The 24,765-nt window shown below is 41.3% G+C and overlaps 1 protein-coding gene across 2 annotated transcripts in view; it reads left to right on the top strand.

Moving 5' to 3' along the window:
• daam2 (dishevelled associated activator of morphogenesis 2) overlaps positions 1 to 13,756 on the top strand; it is a 238,821-nt gene extending 225,065 nt beyond the window's left edge. For both annotated transcript variants that reach the window (XM_071381760.1, XM_071381761.1), the window contains 2 exons: positions 3,955 to 4,125; positions 5,216 to 13,756. In XM_071381760.1, coding sequence (XP_071237861.1) covers positions 3,955 to 4,125; positions 5,216 to 5,428 — 384 coding nt within the window. In that variant the 3' untranslated portion in view covers positions 5,429 to 13,756. The remainder of the gene's footprint in view (positions 1 to 3,954; positions 4,126 to 5,215) is intronic.
• Positions 13,757 to 24,765: the final 11,009 nt, after the last annotated feature.

A 24,765-nucleotide genomic window follows, 5' to 3' on the forward strand; every position in this document is an offset into this window, starting at 1 on the left:
TATTACTGCACTGTTGGAGCTAGAAACACAAGCATTTCGCTACACCCGCAATAGCATCTGCTAAACACATGTATGTGACAAATACAATTTGATTTGACTTCAACAGGCCATGGAACCCTGATGTTGAATTTTTTCTCTCTCTGTTTATCAGATTTATTCCTGTTGAAATGTAGTCGGTCTCCTCTGTAACCTCCTTCTAAGGGAATGAGAGAAAGGCTTTTTGAACTCTGTAGGGGACAAAGGGTTGTAGTGGAATGCGTATGAGAATGTTTGAGTGGGACGGCAGTTGCTATGTTTTGCAGTATTTTTCGATTATGTGTGTGTGTGTCGGTGAGTCACATGGCCATGAGCATTGATGTGGTGTGTGTGTGTATGTGTGCATGTAAAGGATGGAAAGAGGGAGGGAGAAAGAGACAGACGGAGAGAGAGAAAAAGAGAGGGAAGGGCACTCGTTGCCATCACAGAGCCTCGTCCGTGTTAACGTCTGTACTCCTAATTATTTGTTCAAGGAGCGCTGTAAAAAGGAGGGGGAAAAACGGTCCGTTTAGAACGTCACAGGAAAAGGCCTGAGCCGAAGCTCTATTTGCTGCTATAAAACAAAATAACCTCTGTGTGCACCAGGCCAGACTCTATCTAACCCGCTTGCCTCGGAGCTGTGTGTGTGTGTTGGGGAGAGGATGAGTCAACGTGTAGGTAACCCAGTCAGGCTCCTCAATATTCATGGGGATGTGTCTGGCTGGCTGGCTGGCTGGCTGGCTGGCTGGCTGGCTGGATGGATGGCTGGCTGGTTTGCTTAGTAAAGTAATAGAAAGGATTATTTCTGATGACATCACTTCTTGGATAGGGAAACTGATTCCAGTGAAGTGTTTACTAATGATTAAAAAAAGTACTGTCATCGGTGCAGTGAATTGCTTATGTTCCTAGTCACCGTCAATCAATGCAGTAAATCTCAACAAGAAGCACAAAATAATCCAAAATGTTGTACAGCAGTAGACATATATGTATAGTATGTAAACATTATTAAAGGGATACTTCAGGATTTTGGCAATGAGGCCCTTTATCTACTTCCCCAGAGTCAGATGAACTAGTGGATAGCATGATAGCATAGACTTCCAGTCATTGCGCTGAAACAAGGTATGATTTGCTAACTTCCATCATACTGGACCCAGTGCACTACTTCTATGCGTAATCAGGTGCGTGTCCTTACTCAACATTGACAGGAGCGCTCCAATCAAAACACAATTCATAAATGGATAACTCGTTTAATGGAATGAAATAAACCATAACCTATTTCCCACAAGCCTAGGTTGCGCTCTCTGCAAACAACGAAATTATGGGAATTAATGGTAAGTGTACTACTAGTGACACTGGTGTGCCATCCCCACTGCCTCCACAATGGATTAGTCCTCTGAGAAAGGCATCAATCAAGACGTGCTGTTAAACAAAAAAAATGCTTGTTGCAAATGCTTGACTAAAATATTGTTGGTCGACCAACAGCCTATCGACCAGTCGACTAATGGGGTTTGGGAACATGGGTGTGTACAGTCACCTTGCTCTGGTTAAATGCGTGAATGCTGCCATCTATCCACTGTTTCTGGCTTGCATAAGTTCTAATCGTCACAGTGGGAACAACATCCTCGAGGCACTTCCTGTTGAACCCAGTCACCGAGTCAGTGTATACATCGATATTATTCCTAGAGGCGGCCCAGAACATATCCCAGTCCGCGTGATAAGTGTGATAAGGTGGATACCCATGTAGCCTTTCCATCTATCCACGGTCATTAAGGAACGGAAATGAGGAAGGAGGATACTTACAGTATTGGGATGTAGCCAGCTACATTTGGATAGTCCCAAGTAAATGGTGTGTAGATGTTCAGTAGATGTTCAAAAACATCCGACAGCATTTCAACTAACTATCCGCTAACCATAGCCCTAACCTTAAGCCTTGTCCTAACACTTACCAAACCCTTACTCTACACCTAACCCTCACATTAACTTTACCAAGCGGTTTCCTATCAACAAACTGTCTGTAGATCTATATGGGACTACCTAAATAAGTTGTGACGTAAAACTCCACTTGCAGAGACTACTTCACACTCTTTTACTGCACTCCCTGCCCTCACCTCCTCTTTCTCCTCCTCTCCTGTCTCTTCTACCCATCATAAAATCGGACAGGGGACAGGGGGTGGTGTGCACACACCCCGTGTCCAACACAGATTTTGACTACCACAGACGCCACATTCCGCTGCGTTCTGCGGGGTGCTAATTAGCAGCATGCAAACGGGAATGTGTGGTGAGGGGCCTCAGACTGGCCTCTGCTTGGGGCCTCCCAGTCACCAAGTCCTGCTAGGTTTAGAGGAAGCAGGCTTGCTATAAAGCACTCTGTCTAGGTGTAGAGTAATCTCGGTTAATCTCGTGTTAAGAGAAGAGATAGAACGAGGATCGGGGACTGGAACGTTACGAGCAAGTATATGGGCCAAATGTCCCGTCCCAGTTGCGAAATCATGATTTGTCCAGAGCGCCAAAACTATTGCTGCTCATTATCTCACGCATCCCGTCATGACAGATCTATGGTACAATTTATGTTTACCTAGTCTGTCCACGAGACATTATGTGTAGAGGAATCAGGCTGGCTATAAAGCCCTCTATTGAGGTTTAGAGGATTTTTTCTTTTTACAAATTTACGTCCTACAATTGTTCGCCTCAATTGGGATTTGTGGGAAATTCCACGGTCCATGGTAGAGGTGTATCAATACCATTTATTTCCAAACGATCCAGTTCTTACGAATTGGCCGATACCAACTACCATTGCTAATTATGTTAACTTCATTTGGGCTTACGTTTGAGATCTTTTGAGATCTTTCGCAACATAGCATCCTTCACTCATGCTGCCAAACATACCCTTGTAAGACTGACCATCCTACCGATCCTCGACTTCGGCGATGTCATTTACAAAATAGCCTCCAATACCCTACTCAATAAATTGGATGCAGTCTATCACAGTGCCATCCGTTTTGTCACCAAAGCCCCATATACTACCCACCACTGCGACCTGTACGCTCTCGTTGGCTGGCCCTCGCTTCATACTCTTTGCCAAACCCACTGGCTCCAGGTCATCTACAAGACCCTGCTAGGTAAAGTCCCCCCTTATCTCAGCTCGCTGGTCACCATAGCAGCACCCACATGTAGCACACACTCCAGCAGGTGTATCTCTCTGGTCACCCCCAAAACCAATTCTTCCTTTGGCCGCCTCTCCTTCCAGTTCTCTGCTGCCAATGACTGGAACGAACTACAAAAATCTCTGAAACTGGAAACACTTATCTCCCTCACTAGCTTTAAGCACCAGCTGTCAGAGCAGCTCACAGATTACTGCACCTGTACATAGCCCATCTATAATTTAGCCCAAACAACTACCTCTCCCCCTACTGTTTATTTTGCTCCTTTGCACCCCATTATTTTACTTTGCACATTCTTCCACTGCAAATCTACCATTCCAGTGTTTTACTTGCTATATTGTATTTACTTCGCCACCATGGCCTTTTTTTTGCCTTCACCTCCCTTATCTCACCTCATTTGCTCACATCGTATATAGACTTTTTTTTTCTTCTACTGTATAATTGACTGTATGTTTGTTTTACTCCATGTGTAACTCTGTGTTGTTGTATGTGTCGAACTGCTTTGCTTTATCTTGGCCAAGTCGCAATTGTAAATGAGAACTTGTTCTCGACTTGCCTACCTGGTTAAATAAAGGTGAAATAAAATAAAAAAGAAATAAAAATTCCAATTACTAGTTAAACTCACACACATGTAGTACTAACAGGTGTAAAGAGGAAAAAACACACTGCACACTGGTGATTCAGGTGCTTCCAACATTTACGTTTCCGTCACTTCATTAGGGTGAGATGTGTAATTCCAACATTCCCCATCCCTCCCTCTCTCTCTCTCCTTGTGCAGTTCACCAAGTCGCTGAAGCACTTTGGGGAGGAGCAGGATCGCATGCAGCCCGATGAGTTCTTTGGGATCTTCGACACATTCCTGGTGTCGTTCGACGAAGCCAGGCAGGACCTGGAGAACATGCAGCGCCGCAAGCAGGAGGAGGAAAGGAGAGCACGCATGGAGGCCATGGTGAGAGAGAGAGAGACCGACCAGGCAGGACTTGCACATGTAGCATTATGAGGAGAACATGCATTTAGGCTATAGTGAGAGACACACACACACACACACACACACACACACACACACACACACACACACACACACACACACACACACACACACACACACACACACACACACACACACACACACACACACAAAAGGAAGGACCTGGAGAATATTCATAACAACAGTCATGGGAATGTGGCTTGGAGAACTGGAAAAGTCTGGGAACAAGACAGACCTCCAGACATCCATCCCCCTGCACTTATGCTTAGAGACGCAGAACAACCTTGCAGCCTGAGTAACACCACATCATGTTAATGTAGTGATGAGGATGATGATAAGCATTTTAGTTATCTGTAGTAACCTTAAAGTCTGCTGTACTCTGTTCTGCATTTGTTAAAGAGATTCTCTGGTACTTTTATATACTCTTTAGCCAGTTGTTCTGAAAGTAGCACTAGTTAAATAAAGGTTAAATAAAAAATACATTAAAAAAAAAAGTGGTCCCTGAAAATTGTGATCTACGTCACATATGTGCACCACGTCATAGCTCTCTCTTTGCGGTGTCCACTGAGCCATTGGGCCCGCCCTGCAACCTCATTGGATAATGCTGGGCAGGCTCTTGCTAGCTGTCACTCAAATGCAAGGGACCGAAGCTCATTGGCTAGAACTCAAATGGCTAGGGGGCTGGCCCATGTGGAGGGATATATAGGGAAAATGGCATGGCACAGCTTTAAGAAAACAGTCGATTTCAAACTAAGGATTTTGTGGCTAATTGAAGTAAGACAGTAATTATGCTCATGGATTATACATGAAACATCTAGCCCAAGTGGGTGGTTTAAAAATACTTTCTTAGTCACCAAAGTCCCGGAGCATGTTTTTAAGATGGCACGTCTGGTTTTCCCTGTGTTTTTGGTTTGTCTGTGTTTTATTGGTCCTGTGTGTGTCATATGGCTGTCTGTTTCTCTGTTTTGTGTTCCTATCAGCACTTCTGTTCAATGTTCTGTCTGTCTATAACTATGTGTCTCTCTCCTCCCCTTATATCTCTCCCCTATAGCTGAAGGAGCAGCGAGAGCGTGAACGGCGGGCCAAGAAGGGTGGCGCCACGGATGAGGTGGGGGGCGAGTTTGACGACCTGGTGTCGGCGTTGCGCTCCGGCGAGGTCTTCGACAAGGACCTGTCCAAACTCAAGCGCAACCGCAAGCGTTCGGTCAACCAGCTAGTGGAGGGGGGTGGACGCGAAAGACCGGTCACCAAGGTCAACTATTAATGACTCCTGGCCCCCAAGAGTCATAGGTGAATGGGAAACAACAAACAATGTTGGCACTGTTTTCCTCACCGGTGAACTCTAGAGGTTAAGGGTCAGAGGGTAAGATTTTGGGTGTCGGATTGCCGTTTTGATATAGCAGCCACACAACCCATCGGAAGGAAAGTAGACTTTGAGTTGACGAGAATTGCTCTTCTTCAAAACTCCACCAAGACACCTGACCCCATCTTCAGAAGTGGACTACAGACACTTAGACGGACTGACAGACGGACCACTGTGACATGACTCCCTTTCCACTTTAGACCACCTCTCCATCCCCTTTTGACCACATCGCTCCAGAACTGTGCTCCATGTCTCTCTTTGTCGATCCCCCTCTTTCTCACCGTGCTCTTCCACTCACACACACACACTCTAATAATAATAATTTTATATCGCAACTTCATTACATAAAGGAATCTCAAAGCGGTGTAAAGCAACAACAAAAACAAACAATAAAATAAACATAATGAGAAAATTAATGGCGTGATTGAGGTGGTCAGCGGAGGGAAGAGGTGGTCAAAGGGGAGAGGAAGCAGCGGGCAAGCAGCATGCAGTCATCACGGTGTCTCGCCATCCACGCCGTCTGTGGTTTGGTAGTCGGACTCAATCAGATGAAGTTAGAGTTCCCTAATAGCCACTGGACTAGCTAGCCAACTACTCTTCACTAATACCAGAATGCAGCACCCACTTGGCAGTCACAAGGCGCCAGAAAGTACACCACAACACACAATAGTAATTCAGGATTAGCCAGTCATGGTCATCTCGTTACACCTCTGTATTATGGCTTCTCTCAATCCTCAACATCTGGAAAGTAGGCATAATCAAATCAATACAAAACATTGCATACTAGCAAGCTAACATTAGTTTTCTAGCTCGCCAAAAAACAACCGCCAATTTCAGCCTTTAAAACATGCTGGATTCAGACTATAATAATAAGCTAATAGTTAATTCATGAAACCCTAAGTTTGTAGGGAAAAATGCTATTAAAGCAATTAATGACAACTATTTACAAAATTTACAGGAGCTCTCTGCCTAGCCGACCTTACGGTGCCATGGCAACCACGGAACCCAACTATGTTGATTCTATTTGTCCCATGTTGGGTTGCATCGCTCTGTGAGTTTTTGCTATTTGGTGTAATGACTCCTTGAGCCCAGCAGAGGGTAGTGGTTCTCTGTGGAGCCTCCTCTCTCGCTCTCTCTTACTCTGGTGGTGCTTATACTAGTTGGTAGTAGCTTTACTTCTTCAAGTAGTGAATGTAAAGACAGGAGACTGTGGCCACATCGGCTGCCTTTGGGAAGACTCTTTTCCCAAGTGCCTCTACCATGTGGCATTCCCGAGGACTCACTCCCAGATGGAATTTCACAGAGCGAAAGCACAACACTTCCCAGTACAAATACGTGGGAGAGTACCCGTGCCCCAAGTTCACCTTTTACTATTAATTTGTCTTCAACAATTTGAAGAGAAGGATTGTTTCGGCAGTACCCTGTGCCAAAGCAACAGAAAAACACTATATACAGTGTTTGTCACAACACAACTGATTGGCTCAAACGCATTAAGAAGGAAAGAAATTCCACAAATGAACTTTTAACAAGGCACACCTGTTAATTGAAATGCATTCCAGGTGACTACCTCATGAAGCTGGTTGAGAGAATGCCACGAGTGTGCAAAGCTGTCATCAAGGCAAAAGGGTGGCTACTTTGAAGAATCTAAAATATATTTTGATTTGTTTAACACTTTTTTGGTTACAACATGATTCCACATTTGTTATTTCATAGTTTTGATGTCTTCGCTATTATTCTACAATGTAGAAAATAGTCAAAATAAAGAAAAACCCTTGAATGAGTAGGTGTGTCCAAACTTTTGACTGGTACTGTGTATATAAATACAAAAAGTACTGCAAAAGGAAGCCGTTTATATATTTATATTTAGATGCAAACGTCCCCTGTCAAGTATCATCTGATAAAATGGTACATATTCCAATGGTGCTAACGCAATGCATTGTCACTTTTATCCTCTAATAATAATAATGTGCTAGGTTGGTTATACCACAAGCAGCTAACTCCATTCTGGTCAAAATGGTGGTTACTGGTACTAAGATTTGGGGGTCACGATTAAATAATAACAATAACACGTATAATTGAAGGGGAATCCTTTTTCTCGTCTCTTTTCTTTTGACTTTGTGATTTGCAACGTGAGGATGAATGTACACAGCACTTAAAATGGTGAACGATGTATTGGAGTGGTCTCAAAGCAAATTGGTGTTGCGTGTAAAAGAAAATATGATGCGCAACTGACTATAGGACTGACAACAGGCAAAACAGACGAGCGGCGACACCTGTGTTTTTAGCCTGGAAAGACTTCCTCCCTTTGTCCTTATTCCCCAGGTCCCCATGTATCTTTTGGCTAAGGGGTCATTCTTCTGACCGTAAGCCAGTGGTTCAGACAACTCCATGGAAGAACAAGGCCACACTGTTCACATAGTGCAGCCCACTTGGGTATTTTATTTGTTTCAGTTTTGATTTATTCCTATTATTTTGTCATACAAATTTCTAATACTTTAGCAGTAGACAGGACAAAGGCTGCATGTATGTGGACGTTTGGATCTTTTGGCAGTCTTGGGGTTGGTCTGTATATGTTTGTCTGAGAGTTTGGGCTTCTGCGGTGAAGGAGGGAGGAGAGAGGGGAGCAATAGAGGTCCTCTCCCCAAGGTGAGAGCTCCATTCCTGGGGTCATGACTTCTCTTTGCCATGGGGGATTGGCTCCCAGACATAGTGGTTAGGGAGATGAGTCCAAGGGGGTAACTAAACCAGACTGTGGTCTGGACTGTCAAATGAAGGGGCAGACATACTGGAAACCTTTTAGACTCAAAAACACCCACACATATTACATAGAAAATAAACATGTACAAATGTACACATTTTGTACATTGAAAATACACAAAAATACAGTCACGTGAGCAGCGCCTGACACATACTTAACCCTGCCCTACTCATTCACACACATAAACCCAGTCAAAAGAAAATTCCTTTCCACTAAAATTAAAGCATATATCCTTAGGGAGACATTGGAGCAGATTCCTGGAGGGCAAAAGCCTGGGAACCCCAATGAAACCATGCTAGGGATCAGAGTGGAGCGGGCCCGAACACAAAAACAAACATGGCCACCATCCGTCATCCATGTCACAACGCTGGCTCTCTTCATGCTGAGGCCGCGTAGCACAGGTCACCACTTTTCCACATCCATTGAACTCGAGTCGAATTAGACATTGAATCTCATGAAGTTAAATGAAGATAAGGCACTTTTCAATAATTGACCATTCATTGCACAGGAGGCTGGTGAGAGGAGGATGGGTAGTAGTAATAATGGCTGGAATGGAGTGAATGGAATAGTATCAAACACGTGTTTGATTCTATTTCGTTCCAGCCATTATATGAGCCCATCCTCCCTAATTAAGGTGCCACCAGCCACCTGTGACCGAGTGCTAGAAAAGTTAGGCAATATTATGGTTATTCTTAGTTGATTACATCTGTGTTGTTCTATGATGGCCCCTCCTGTTCTATGGTGATAGTTATACAGTATGTGTCCATATGTGAGGGGCCCAACAGTGCAGTAAGAGGATTGGCTTTTAAGGGTAAATTGAAAATTGGACACATTCTGTGCTAATCTCTTCGTGCGTGTTTAACCCTCCCTGGTGAATGGAGGAAGGCAGTGTTCAAGACATGTTTCTTCTACACCCAGGAACTGAGGGGAGAAAGGCAGGTCTGTCATTCTAATAGAGGACTAAATGGCGTGCCGCTTCATATAGTATATTAACATGCGGCTCATTACTGCCCTATCTAAGCTTTAGAGACTGGACACTGGGTTGTGTGCAGTAGGCACGAAATGGAAGAAAACGCTCTGAAGCAGAGTGAAACAGGGAGGTACTAGCTGGTTGTACCTGTCTAAAGAAAAACACACATTTTCGCTTTCCCCTCCTAAAGGTTTTTGCTCAGTGTGCCCTAATGAACACAACCCTGGACATTCTCAATAGCTTTTTATGATGCAACCCATGTTGCAATTCTGAAGCAGATACAACTCAAACGGGTATCCGGAGGTAGAACTAACAATCACACTGATCTCAAAATGAAGCAGAATCATCAATCTCGATCTAATGGCATCACTGATGTAATAAATACCATGGGAACAATGAGAAAGAGGGCATTATGATTGATAAAACCAATTTTATGACAGTCCCACACGTATCTTAAACTAGATTGTGACGATTGCCTGTATTGAAGGCGTAACCAGCTGACAGAACTTAACTCGCTCTCGTGGAAGACAATCTTGTAAAACACTTTGAAGTGATGTTGGGTGTTTCCAATGGGGACACTGTTTGTGTGGCACACATCCCAAACAGAGTGAATCGATACAAGTCAAGTCACTGTCTGGTGGCAGTAGTGATTTTTTTTGCAGAGTAAGCATTTGACATTTTAATCATTTAGCAGATGCCCGTGTACAGAGCAACTTAAATAATCCCACAGCACCCCCCCTAGGTTGTCCCACCTAGCTATCTTAAGATGAATGCACTAATTAAGATACTCTTTGAAGCGGTAGGGTTTTAGATGTTGTCTCTCCCCTGATCATTGTTGCGGTTTCTTTTTTTCTCTCTTTTCTGGATTTTGGGCAGGGACTCTGCTGTCCTAGCTTAAGGGGGAAGCTGGTTCCACCATTGGGGTGCCAGGACAGAGGAGCGGGAGGGCCAAGAAACCAGAAATGTAGTGCTCGGGTTGGGGTGTAGGGTTTGAGCATAGCCTGAAGGTAGGGAGGGGCAGTTCCTCTTGTTGTTCCGTATGCAAATACCATGGTCTTGTAGTGGATGCAAGCTTCGACTGGAAGCCAGTGGAGTGTGCGTAGGAGCGGGGTGGGAAGGTTGAACAGGCCGCAGCATTCTGGATAAGTTGCAGGGGTTTGATGGCACAAGCGGGGAGCCCAGCCAACAGCGAGTTGCAGTCGTCCAGACGGGAGAGGACAAGTGCCTAGATTTGGACCTGTGCCGCTTCCTGTGTGAGGTAGGGTCGTACTCTACGGATGTTGTAGAGCATGAACTTCCATGAGCGAGTCACTGCTTTGATGTTCGCAGAGAACGACAGGGTGTTGTCACGGGTTATGCCAAGGTTCTTATACAGTACATTAAAAAACATGGGCTCCTCCCATCCTCATCACTACCACGATTCCTCCTCTTAGCCACACTTTCCATTTTTGTTCACCTTTAAGTGCCTCGATCTATTTTGGATGTGTTCCTTTCCCGCCACCGGTGTTTTTTCCTGAAATATCTATGGTTATTAATATGGAACGAAGATAGGTTGGAAGTGTGCTGAGATTGGATAGAAATAAGCACCTGTCTTGGGGTTTTGGATGGCTGAGAACCATGTCTACCCACCCTCTATTCCCATAATGTGTGTGTTATGGGTTGACCTTGTCGGGTGATGTAAAAGTACTACATCACCCATGTATTATTTTCAACCCAAAAGGCACCCTATTCCCTTTATAGTGCACTACTTTTGACCAGGGCCCATAATGCTCTGGTCAAAGGTAGTGCACTATAAAAGGAAAATGTTCCATTTGGGACTCAATCATTATGTACAGTATGTCAGTTATGGTATAAATTTTGTTTCGTACGGGAAACTGGAGTTTCCAAGGATTTAGTCATCTAACCACGAGGTTTGCCCTTCCATCTGTGTGCTGAAATCCTTCTGAGGACCCTTCTCTATACATCCAAGGGAATAACAAAAGCTTTAATCTATCAATCATCGGAGCTATCACACCGTGAGGTCCCGAAAAAACATTTCTGCGTCATGTCTTTTTTTGGAGAGGGTGAAGAAAGGATCCTGTGTCAGTTAGCACTCACCCCACTCCACAGACGTTAACTGTTGAACCAAAAAGAAAACCCACTCAAACTTTGTAGTGTTGCTCCCATTAGGAAAAAATATTAAGACCCAACTGAGGGGAAAAATCTAACATTTTGACAACATAATTTCCTCAACATCACTCTATAGTTGGGCATTTAGAGCTATTCTATTTTCCATTCTTTTGGCTTTTTATTTATTTTCATTCTTAGGCGAGCGATTTAGCAGTTGCTACTGGTAACACAGTTCATTGTACAACATTATTATTATTTTTTTAACTGTTAAATCAAAGCTTAAATTATTCTTAAACACCATATGACCACAAGTATGTGGACACCTGCTTGTCGAACATCTCATTCCATAATCATGGGCATTAATATAGAGTTAGGCCCCCCTTTTCTGCATAAACAGCCTCCACTCTTCTGGGAAGTCTTTCCACTAGATTTTGGGAACTTGCTTCCATTCAGCCACAAGAGCTTTAGTGAGGTCGGCACTGATGTTGTCCGATTAGGCCTGGCTTGCAGTCAGCGTCCCAATTCATCCCAAAGGTGTTCAAATGGTGTTGAGGTCAGGGCTCTGTGCAGGCCAGTCAAGTTCTTCCACTGGGGCATTGTCAAGCTGAAACAGGAAAGGGCCTTCTCCAAACTGTTGCCACAAAGTTGGAAGCACAGAATCGTTTAGAATGTCATTCCATGCTATAGCGTTAAGATTTCCCTTCACTGGAACTAAGGGGCCTAGCCCGAACCATGAAAAACAGCCCCAGACCATCATTCCGTCTCCATCAAACTTTACAGTTGGCACTATGCATTGGGGCAGTAGCGTTCTCCTGGCATTCGTCAAACCCAGATTCGTCCGTTGGACTGCCAGATGGTGAAGCGTGGTTCATCACTCCAGAGTCCAATGGCGTCAAGCTTTTCACCACTCCAGCCGACGCTTGGCATTGCCCAAGGTGATCTTAGGCTTTTGTGCGGTTACTCGGCCATGGAAACCCATTTCATGTTCACGAAGCTCCCAACAAACAGTTATTGTGCTGACGTTGCTTCCAGAGGCAGTTTGGAACTCTGTAGTGAGTGTTGCAACCGTGGACAGATCATTTTTATGCGCTTCAGCACTCGGCGGTCCCGTTTTGTGAGCTCATGTTGCATACCACTTCGCGGCTGAGCCGTTGTTGCTCCTAGATGTTTCCACTTCAAAATGACAGCACTTAAGAGTTAGGGCAGGGCAGAAATTTGACTAACTGGCTTGTTGGAAAGGTGGCATCCTATGACGGTGCCACATTGAAAGTCACTGAGCTCTTCAGTAAGGCCATCCGATTTTATATACCTGTCAGCAACGGGTGTGGCTGAAATAGCCGAATCCACTAATTTGAAGGGGTGTCCACATACTTTCTTTTATATATAGTGTACTTACTGTACTGAGGGGTATTTTAAAAAATCTACAGTATTATGTGTTTGTATTGTTACATATTTGGTATAGGTATATGTTATTTTGGCCATTGACTGGCAGTGCGGAGTTGGAAGATAAAATTTGAGAAAATGTAGCTTGTTGCTGAATGCACTTTTATTATGGGACATTTCCATTCAGACACCAATGCGGGCTACCTATTTCAGCCCCCAGGTGAAAGGGTGCAGCTTGCGGTGATTCTGTGGGGATAACCCCCGTTAGATGGAGGAAGAAAAAACGCAAGTGAAGTTGGGTACTCCGGCTGGAGTATAATTCGAGATTGAGAGGGCGGGACTTACGACATATGTGTTAGTAGGCAAGCATGGGCATCCCTAGTGGGGATGCTCCAGTTTAGCTAGAGTGCATCGAGTTTTAGGTCCTCACTTCTTTTCTTGTCTACATCACTTGCTTTGCATCTTGTGGCGTGCCTAGAATGTTATTCCACCACCACATTTCTGTCTGATTATGCACTTGGCGTTGGCCCACATGCCCAAAGAGGGGTGCACAAAGTGTGATCTTTTGACTTTTCCTTTCATTTTAATGCCTGCAACATGCCTGCAAAATGTTACACATTTGTATTGCTTGAGAAAAGTTGCACACGATTTTAAGATGGTTGTATAATTGTACGGAGTCAGTATTTTTATGGTTGATTTGACAAAACGCTCCACCGAAAAATGGACACCGTTCTTGTTGTTTAAGATAAGGTAGAAAGGTAAAAAAAAAGTTGAGGGATGTTCCATTTTCCTGTAAATTGTACCCCTATTTATTTGCCTTACTTAGTTTGCTATATTTTGTATGTATACGCAGCATAACAAAATGTTATAATAAAAAAATATAAATAATTATACTGTGGTTCTGTGTATGTTGGATAGTTTCCAACTGAATGAGAACCCTATTTCTATATTAAAATCTTTGCTCACCTTGTCATTTTGTAGGGTTGCAATAAACTGTTGTCCCTGTGTACTTTGTGTATTTCATTAATATCGTTCATGCTAATGCTGACCAACCATTTAAAGGTAGACTCAGCGATATGACGTAGATGCAGAAAGTAACCGGCAGAGTGGGTCAATTTCCTCAACAACTAAGAGCACTAAAGTGCGATGCTCAATTCCTCTTTTTGGTCCCCTGGCTACCACGCGAACCCATACTCATGCGCAGATACTGTGTGAGATCTCAATATCTGCAGTGCTACTCATTTCACGGAGTTTACCTTTAACACAAACTGATACTAATTATCATGTGGTCTAACAACTTACACCACAAGAAAAACAAGGGTACCAAAGCTAAATACTGCCCTCTACTGGTGGGAGAAGGCAGTCTACAAGTGTGGTCACTGTAGACAGTGGGAGCGTCCCATATCGCTAACACTTTATATTAAGGGTCAATAATAAGTCCTTTATACCCTCCTGAGTGGCCCAGCGGTCTAAGGCACTGCATCACAGTGCTTGAGGCGTCACTACAGCCCCGGGTTTGATCCCAAGCTGTGACCGGGAGACCTGTGAGGCGGCACACAATTGGCCCAGCATTGTCCGGGTTAGGGGAGAGTTTGGCCGGCCGGGATTTCCTTGTCCCATTGCTCTCTAGCGACTACTTGTGGTGGACGAGGCGCCTGCAAGCTGACCTCCAGTCCCCAGCTGGACGGTGTTTCCTCCGACACATTGGTGCGGCTGGCTTCCGGGTTAAGCGAGCTGTGTGTCAAGAAGCAGTGCAGCTTGTTTTTTTCTGTATTTCATTAGGATCCCCATTAGCTGTTGCAAAAGCAGCAGCTACTGTTCCTGTGGTCCACACAAAACATGACATAATACAGAACATCAATAGACAAGAACAGAACTACATAAAAAAATGTTTAAAGGCACACGTAGCTTTACATATCAATGCATATACAAACTAGGTAAAATAAGGGAAAGTCGTTGTGCCGTGAGGTGCTGCTTTATCTGTTTTTTTAAACCAGGTTTGCTGTTTATTTGAGCAATATGAGATGGTAGGAAGTTTCATGCAATAAGGGCTCTATATAATACTGTACGCTTTCTTGAATTTGTTCTGGATTTGGGGACTCTGAAAAGACCCCTGGTGGCATGTCTGGTGGGGTAAGTGTCTGTGTCAGAGCTGTGTGTAAGTTGACTGTTGGGATTTCCATCACATTGTTTGTTATGAAAAGAAGTGATGCAGTCATTCTCTCCTCAACTCTTAGCCAAGAGAGACTGGCATGCATAGTATTTATATCAGCCCTCTGATTACAATGAAGAGCAAGACGTGCCGCTTTGTTCTGGGCCATCTGCAGCTTAACTAGGTCTTTCCTTGCAGCACTGGACCACACGATTTGACAAAACTAGAGCCTGCAGAACTTGCATTTTGGAGTGTGGTGTCAAAAAAGCAGAGCATCTCTTTATTACAGACAGACCTCTCCCCATCTTTACAACCATTGAATCTAGATGTTTTGACCGTGACAATCTAAGGTAACGCCAATAAATTTAGTCTCCTCAACTTGTTCAACAGCCACACCATTCATTATCAGATTCAGCTGAGGTCTAGAACCTAAAGATTGATTTGTACCAAATACAGTGCTTAGTTTTAGAGATGTTTAGGACCATTTTATTACTGGCCACCCATTCCAAAACAGACTGCAACTCTTTAAGGGTTTCAGTGACTTCATTAGCTGTGGTTGGCACGGTCGTGTTTCGGAGGACGCATGGCTCTCGACCTTCACCTCTCCCAAGTCCGTAGGGGAGTTGCAGTGATGGGACAATACTGTAACTACCAATTGGATATCACGAAATTGGGGAGTAAGAAAAGGTCTAAAAGTACCAAAAAATATATATAAACCCTTTTTAGAATATAATATATTTATTATATCATTGCTCGTACTTGTTAGTAAGCTAGTTATTCACACAGTGCATTAAGAAATTATTCAGACTCAACATCTTCCACATTTTCTTACGTTACAGCATGACTGTAAAATCGATTTTTTTTTTATTCCTCAATCTACACACAATACCCCTTGATGACAAAGCAAAAGTATTACAAATAAAATCGAAAATACCACATTTACATAACTAAACAAACCCTCTACTTAGTACTTTGTTGAAGCACCTTTGGCACGATTACAGCCTTGAGTCTTCTTGGGTATGACGCTACAAGCTTAGCATGCCTGTATATGGGGTGTTTCTCCCATTCTTCTCTGCAGATCCTCTCAAGCTCTGTCAGGTTGGACGGGGAGCAATTTTCAGGTCTCTCCAGAGATGTTCGACTGGGTTCAAGTCTGGGCTCTGGCTGGACCACTCAAGGACATTGAGACTTGTCCCGAAGCCACTCCTGTGTTGTCTTGGCTGTGTGCTTAGGGTTGTTGTCCTATTGGAAGGTGAACCTTAACCCCAGTTTGAGGTCCTGAGCACTCTGGAGCAGGTTTTCATCAAGGATCTCTCTGTACTTTGATCCATTTATCTTTCCCTCGATCCTAACTAGTCTCCCAGTCTTTGCCGCTGGAAAACATCCCCACAGCATGATGCTGCCACCACCATGCTTCACCGTAGGGATGGTGACAGCTTTCCTCCACACGTGACTCTTGGCATTCAGGCCAAATAGTTCAATCTTGATTTCATCAGACTAGATACATTTTTTCTCATGTTCTGAGAGTCTTTAGGTGCCTTCTGGAAAATCCAAGTGGGCTGGCATGTGCCTTTTACTGAGGAGTGGCTTCCATCTGGCCACTCTACCATAAAGGCCTGACTAGTGGAGTGCTGCAGAGATGGTTGTCCTTCTGGAAGGTTCTCCCATCTCCACAGAGGAACTCTGGAGCTCTGTCAGAGTGACCATTAGGTTCTTGGTCACCTCCCTGACCAAGACCATTCTCCTCGGATTGCTCAGTTTGGCCGTTCAGCCAGCTCTAGGAAGAGTCTTGGTGGTTCAAAACTACTCCCATTTAAGAATGATTGCGGCCACTGTTTTTTTGGGGACCTTCAATGCTGCAGAAATTTGTTGGTACCCTTCCCCAGATCTGTGCCTCGACACAATCCTGTCTCGGAGCTCTACAAACAATTCCCTTGACCTCATGGCTTGGTTTTTGCTCTGACATGCACTGTCAACTGTGGGACCTTATATAGACAGGTTTGTGCCTTTCCAAATCATGTCCAATCAATTGAATTTACCACAGGTGGACGCCAATCAAGTTGTAGGATGATCAATGGAAACAGGATCCACCGGTGCTCAATTTTGAGTCCGATAGCAAAGGGACTGAGTATGTATGTAAATAAGGCATTTGTTTTTAAAAAATGTATACATTTTATATATACATTTCCTCATTCTTTTAACGTAGATATATATATGTTCTAGGTGATTTTGAGATAAAGGCACTGCTGGAAGGTCATGCTGAAAGGGCATGCCCTTCTTTTTCTGAGAAATTGAACTGGTCACTCAATAATTATAAAGTGTTTAGATTAGGGACTGCAAAAACTTTAATGACTAGTAAATGGTTAATAAATTATGAACACTATAAATGCCTTAAATTGTTTGTTTTTATTACTGTCTAGCCCAGTGGTTCACAAACTGTTGGTTGTAGAATGACATTTGTTGTGCATTGTTACAATTCAGTATAAAGTATGTACAATTGATTGTGTAGCTCAATGACCGTGTAGATTATTTGGACACAGAGCAAAGAAATATATAATAAATCGGCACCATTGACTTGCATTGCATTTGTGCCACAAATGCTATAAATGTAGTATTTGGAAACAGTGGTCAGATAAACAAAACCAAAGCATAAACTGCTGTCATACCTTGTAAATAGAATGCTTATAGGGTAAGGAAATCAATAGTTTGGTTTGCAATTTGAGTGAACTATGACAGAAGTGTATTTGGTTCACTAGCTTGCTAACTAGTATTCATACCCCTTGACATATTACACATTTTGTTGAGTTACAGCCGGAATTCAAAATGGATTAAATATAACAAATAATCTCACCCATCTACACACACTATTCCATAATTACAACGTGAAAAAATGTTTTTAGAAATGTTTGCTAATTTATTGAAAGTGAAACACAGAAATCTCATTTTGATAAGTATTCACACTACTGAGTCAATAATTAGTAGAGGCACCTTCGGCAAAAATTACAGCTGAGTGAATAATTCTGGGTAAATCTCTTTCCACACCTGGATTGTGCAACATTTGCCCATGATTCTTTTCTAAATTATTCAAGCTCTGTCAAATTGGTAGTTGATCATTGCTAGACATCCATTTTCAGGTCTTGCCATAGATTTTGAAGTAAAATTGTCAAAACTGTAACTTGGACACTCACTGTCTTCTTGGTAAGACAGTGTAGATTTGGCCTTGTGTTTTAGGTTATTGTCCTGCTGAAAGGTGAAATCACCTCCCAGTGTCTGGTGGAAAGCAGACAACCAGGTTTTCCTCTAGGATTTTGCCTGTGCATATCTCCATTACTTTTATTTTTTTCTCCTGAAAAACTCCCGTCCTTAACAAATACAAACATACCCATAACATGATGCAGCCACCACTATGCTTTAAAATATGGAGAGTAGTACTTAGTAATGTGTTATGTTTATGGCAAATCTAATAGCACTTATTTAGGACAAAAAGTTAATTGCTTTGCCACTTTTCAAAAAAAATATTACTTATTGCCTTGTTGCAAACAGGATACATGTTTTGCAGTGGTGTAAAGTACTTAAGGAAAAATACTTTTAAGTAGTTTTTTGGGGTATCTGTACTTTACTATTTATATTTGACAACTTTCACTTCACTACATTCCTAAAGAAAATAATGTATTTTTTACTCCTCACATTTCCCCTGACACCTAAAAGTACTCGTTACATTTTAAATGCTTAGCAGGATAGGAAAATTGTCTAATTCATACACTTATCAAGATAACATTCCTGGTCATCCTTACAGTACTGCCTCTGATCTGGCAGACTCAAACACAAATGCTTCGTTTGTGAATTGTCTGAGAGTTGAACTGTGCACCTGGCTAAAAACAAGGCAATCGTATTGTCTGGTTTGCTTAATATAAGACATTTTAAATTATTTATACTTTTGATACTTAAGAACATTTAAAACCAAATACTTTTAGACTTTCACTCAAGTAGTATTTTACTGGGTGATTTTCACTTTTACTTGAGTCATTTTCTTTTAAGGTATCTCTACTTTTACTCAAGTATGAAAATTGGGTACTTTTTCCAACACTGATGTTTTGGAATAGTTTTATCCTGTACAGGCTTCCTTCTATTCACTCTATTAGGTTAGTATTATGGAGTAACTAAAATATTGATCCATCCTCAGTTTTCTCCTGTCATAGCCATTAAACTCTAACAAAACAGTTGGACTCATGGTGAAATACCTGAGTGGTTTCCTTCCTCCCCGGCAACGGAGTTAGAAAGGATGCCTGTATCTTTGTAGTGACTGGGTGTATTGATACACCATCCAAAGTGTAATTAATAACTTCACCATGCTCAAAGGTCTGCATTTTTTTCTTTTTAACCATCTACCAACAGGTGCCCTTCTTTGCGAGGGATTGGAAAACCTCCATGGTCTTTGTGGTTGAATCTGTGTTTGAAACTCACCCTACAAGTAATTGTATGTGTGGGGTACAGAGATCATGTTAAACACTATTATTGCACACAGAGTGAGATGTTTCAGCTTTTCATTTTGAATTCATTTGTAAAAATGTCTAAAAATGTAATTCCACTTTGACATTATGGTCTATTGTGTGTAGGCCAGTGACAATTTTAAAATCAGTCTGTAACAGCACAATTTGGAAGAAGTCAAGGGATGTGAATACATTCTGAAGGCACTGTAAGTTGCTAGCTTGCTAGTTCTAGCTTATTGGTACGACATTACCGCCCCCATGTGGGAAATGCAGGTTATACCGTATACCCCATATGGCACAAGAATGGTATAAAGCAGGGGTATTTAACTCTAACCAAGGCTCTATTCAATCCGTATCGCAGAAGATCAGCTTTCCAGCATGATTGAAATTTAAAAGACAATGTTCCTGCCTTAGCAGAGACTGCAATTGTAAATTACCTTTACAGATTACGCGACATACTGTAACTCTTCAGCAATACTTTATTCATACAGGTAAATCAATTAAGAACAAATTCCTATTTACAATGACAACCTGTCCAACACATCAATAAACAAGAATTACACTATACAGTGCCTTCAGAAAGTATTCACACCCCTTTACTTTTTGTCAGATTTTGTTGTGTTACAGCCTGAATTTAAAATGGATTAAATTCAGATTGTGTCACTGATCTACTACACACAATACCCCAGAACATCAAAATGGAATTACATTTTTTGAAATGTTTAGAAATGAATAAAAAATGAAAAGCTGAAATGTCTTGAGTCAATAAGTATTCAAGCCTTTTGTTATGGCAAGCCTAAATAAGTAAAGAAATGTGCTTAACAAGTTACATGGACTCACTCTGTGCAATAATAGTGTTTAACATGATTTTTAAATGACTACCCCATCTCTGTACCCCACACAGATTCAACCACAAAGACGAGGGAAGTTTTACAATGGTTCGCAAAGGGCACTTATTGGTAGATGGGTAAAAAAAATACATTTTAGGTTTAGGTTACATTTATTTGCACCAAAGAAAATAAGTGATAAATAACAATACAGATTTAAAAAAATGGTGTGCAGGTGTGGTTGGAAGCTTACATAAAAACCAATATACAATACAGTACATAAGTACACTTTTTTATTTTTAAACAGATAAAATCCACTAATCATAAATGTGAAAATGAGCTGATCAGCAATCACAAAAAATAATAAACAGTATATGTCTTGTTTAAATGTGTGTGCATATGAGTGTGTGAGAGTTGGGATATATGGAGAATACTGTGTAGTTCGGTTCATCAGGATGACTCCTTCACTTTATGTTATTGAGGAACGATGAGGTTTTGGCAATGTGAAGATAAGAATTCCAGAGTATGGTACCTCTATATCTGATAGAGAATTGAATATGTGAGGTGTGGCAGTGGGGAGTGTGAAGGTTATCACAGTGTCTTGTGTTATATAGATGGATTTCAGAATTCACCTGGAAGAATCCATTGAAGGGTTTAGGTAAACGGTCTGGGAGGTATGAGTATTTGTAGATAAATGCATAATTGTCGTACATTGATGTATGTCGTAAATAGACAAGATATTGAGTTTCTTAAACAAAGGTGCTGATGGAGACAGGTAATTAGAGGTGGCTAGTCTTGCAAATTTTGTATAATAGTAGTTTGTGTAGGTAGGAGGCATATGTACTGGCCCAGACAATATTACAGTAAATGAAATATGGGTAAATTAAGCTATAAAAAAAGAGTTAGGAAGCAAGCCTGATGAACCAAACTACTAATCTTTCTGATGATACCAATAGATATCATCACTTTGCTGTAGACAAATTGAATATGATCTTTAACATTTCATCAATTAGAACTCCGAAGAATCTATTGGATGTGACTTGTTCCATTTCATTCACACCAATTGAGAATGTGGCTGTTTAATATTTTATAGATTTTTTACAATATTACTTTTTCGAATACAATAAAGTTGGATTTTTTTTAAAAACATTTTAAGGTAAACAAATTATCTGGAACCATTCAGAAAATGTGTCCATGCCTGAGTTGGCTTCAATAATTATTGAATCAAAATTGTGATAAAATCAATTTGTTATCATCAGCAAAGAGAATGGGAAGTACGGTAGAAGATACAGCAGCAAGGTAATTGATATAGATTAGGAATAACAAAGGTCCAATTATCCAACCATGTGGGACGCCACAGGATATATTGGCCCTGTACATGCACAGCCGTTTGCATAAACAAATTGTTCTCCATCATAAACATAACCAATTATGAAGTATGTATATAATCATGAAAACCGTAATAATGCAATTTAGAAATTAATATTTCATGATCAACCGTGTCAAACGCTTTGGATAAATCTAAAAAGATGTCAAGAGCGTATTCATTGTTAATAACTTCTTATGGCTGGGGGCAGTATTGAGTAGCTTGGATGAATAAGGTGCCCAGAGTAAACTGCCTGCTACTCAGTCCCAGAAGCTAAGATATGCATATTATTTGGATAGAAAACACTCTGAAGTTTCTAAAACTGTTTGAATGATGTCTTTGAGTATAACAGAACTCATATGGCAGGCAAAAACCTGAGAAAAAATCCAACCAGGAAGTGGGAAATCTGAGGATGGTCATTTTTCAACTCATTCCCTATTGAAGATACAGTGGGATATTAGTCATGTTGCACTTCCTAAGGCTTCCACTAGATGTCAACAGTCTTTAGAACCTTGTTTGATGCTTCTACTGTGAAGTGGGGGCTCATAAGGGCTGTTTGAGCCAGGTGTCTGGCAGAGTGCCATGAGCTCGTGACGCTCGTTCATGTGAGAGCGAGCTCTGTTCCATTGCATTTCTACAGACAAAGGAATTCTCCGGTTGGAACATTATTGAAGATTTATGTTAAAAACATCCTAAAGATTGATTCTATACTTCGTTTGACATGTTTCTACGGACTGTAACGGAACTTTTTGACTTTTCATCTGCTCCTAGTGAGCGCGCGTCATGAATTTTGATTTGTGAACTGAACGCGCTAACAAAAGGAGCTATTTGGACATATGATGAACTTTATCGAACAAAACAAACATTTATTGTGGAACTGGGATTCCTGGGAGTGCATTCTGATGAAGATCATCAAAGGTAAGTGAATATTTATAATGTTATTTCTGACTTCTGTTGACTCCAACATGGCAGATATCTTTATGGTTGTTTTGGGCTCTGAGCGCCGTACTCAGATTATTGCATGGTTTGACGCAAGTTTTAAAAGAATCTGACACAGCGGTTGAACTAAGGAGAAGTGTATCTAAAGTTCCATGTATAACACTTGTATTTTCATCAAAATTTATGATGAGTATTTATGTAAATTGATGTGGCTCTCTGCAAAATCACTGGATGTTTTTGGAACTACTGAACATAACGCGCCAATGTATACTGAGATTCTTTATAAATATGAACTTTATCAAACAAAACATACATGTATTGTGTAACAAAGTCCTATGAGTGTCATCTGATGAAGATCATCAAAGGTTAGTGATTAAATCTCTCTATTTCTGATTTTTGGCTGGAAAAATGGCTGTGTTTTTCTGTGACTTGGCTCTGATCTAACATAATTGTTTGTGGTGCTTTCCCCGAAAAGCCTATTTGAAATCGGACACTGTGGTGGGATTAACAAGAAGTGTATCTTTAAAATGGTGTGAAATACTTGTATGTTTGAGGAATTTTAATTGAGATTTCTGTAGTTTTGAATTTGGCGCCCTGCACTTTCACTGGCTGTTGTCATATCGATCCCGTTAACGGGATCCCAGCCCTAAGTTAATAAAGGCTGTAAATATTTTATCCACAAGTTGCAAAAGAGCCATATGTGTAATATTTTTTATGAAAATCATATTGGTGCTCATAAATTAGTGTTGATTTAAACATTCTCTTATAAACACATTTTTCTAGCATTTTAGAAAAACATGGTAGTACAAATATTGGGCTATAATTTTCAAAAGATCTTAGATCCCACAGATTTATGAAGGGGGATAACTTTGGTAATTTTCAGATCTAATATTCCTTTGACCATGGTGCAGTTATTAATTACACTTTGGATGCTGTATCAATACAGGCGCACTTCCTCACTCAGGGATTTCACCATGAAGCAAAAGGTGATTTTAAAACAGACTTTAATGGCTGTGATAGGAGATAACTGAAGATGGATCAACAACATTGTAGTTACTCCACAATACTAGCATAAATTACAGATTGAAAAGGAAGCCTGTACTGAACAAAAAATCAAAAAATAATAATATGCATCCTGTATTATGTTATGCGTATGCTTGCCGATGACAAGGACTAGGAAGAAGAAAGCTAAGCACAGGCAAAATCCTAGAGGAAAACCTGGTTCAGTCTGCTTTCCAACAGACACTGGGACAGAAATTCACCTTTCAGCAGGACAATTACCTAAAACACAAGGTCAAATATACACTGGAGTTGCGTACCAATACGACATAAAATGTTCTTGAGTGGCCTAGTTACAGCAGTTTTGACTTAAAATAGGCTTGAACATCTACGGCAAGACTTGAAAACAGCTGATCAACAAACAACTGTTTTTTTCTTTATAAAATAATACAAAGGGCAAATATTGTACAATCCAGGTGTGCAAAGCTCTTAATGACTCACAGCTGTAATCGCTGCCAAAGGTGATTCTAACATCTATTAATTTAGGGCATTGAATACTTATCCAATCAAGATAGTGTTGTGACTTTACTAACATTAATCTGATGACAGTTAGTTGATTAGATAATGTTTAAATGTTACCCCAAAAAATTTTATCATGTAAACAATCAACTCATTACGATTTAGTCCTCATGGACTGCACCAAAGAGAGCGTAAAAAAAAAAGTTAATATCTCCCGATTTAAACTGTAAAGGTCTTTCCTTATTACATTATAAACAGTCAACTTATTATATCGTACTTATTGTATCATCATTCTAAACAGTCATAACCTCCATGCATCTGCAAAAACTAGAACCTTACTCATGATTCAGTACTACACAAATTGGTTTAATTATTTATTTACTAGCTAACTAAATGGTAACACAGGATAAACATACACTTAATACATTAGAAACAGGTCCCTAGTGGACTGACAACAATATGACTGCTTGCTACAAAAGACATTTTGCAGACAAACCACCGCCCGCTTGGAGTAAGAAATCAGGAATATATTTACGTGAAAATCCTTGGTTTCTCTCAGTGGACATGGCCTTCTTGGAAAGGGGGTTGGGCCTTTTCGCGGCACGCTTGTAAGGCTCCGATTGTCCAAAAGGGATTTCTCTGTTGTTCTCCTAACCAGTCATCCGGTGACGTGTCGTCCTGAACAGAACTACAAGTTTATTTTCCTTCCATTCGCTCTGGAAGATG

Source organism: Salvelinus alpinus, chromosome 33, assembly GCF_045679555.1.
Source record: "Salvelinus alpinus chromosome 33, SLU_Salpinus.1, whole genome shotgun sequence".
NCBI classification, from domain to species: domain Eukaryota; kingdom Metazoa; phylum Chordata; class Actinopteri; order Salmoniformes; family Salmonidae; genus Salvelinus; species Salvelinus alpinus.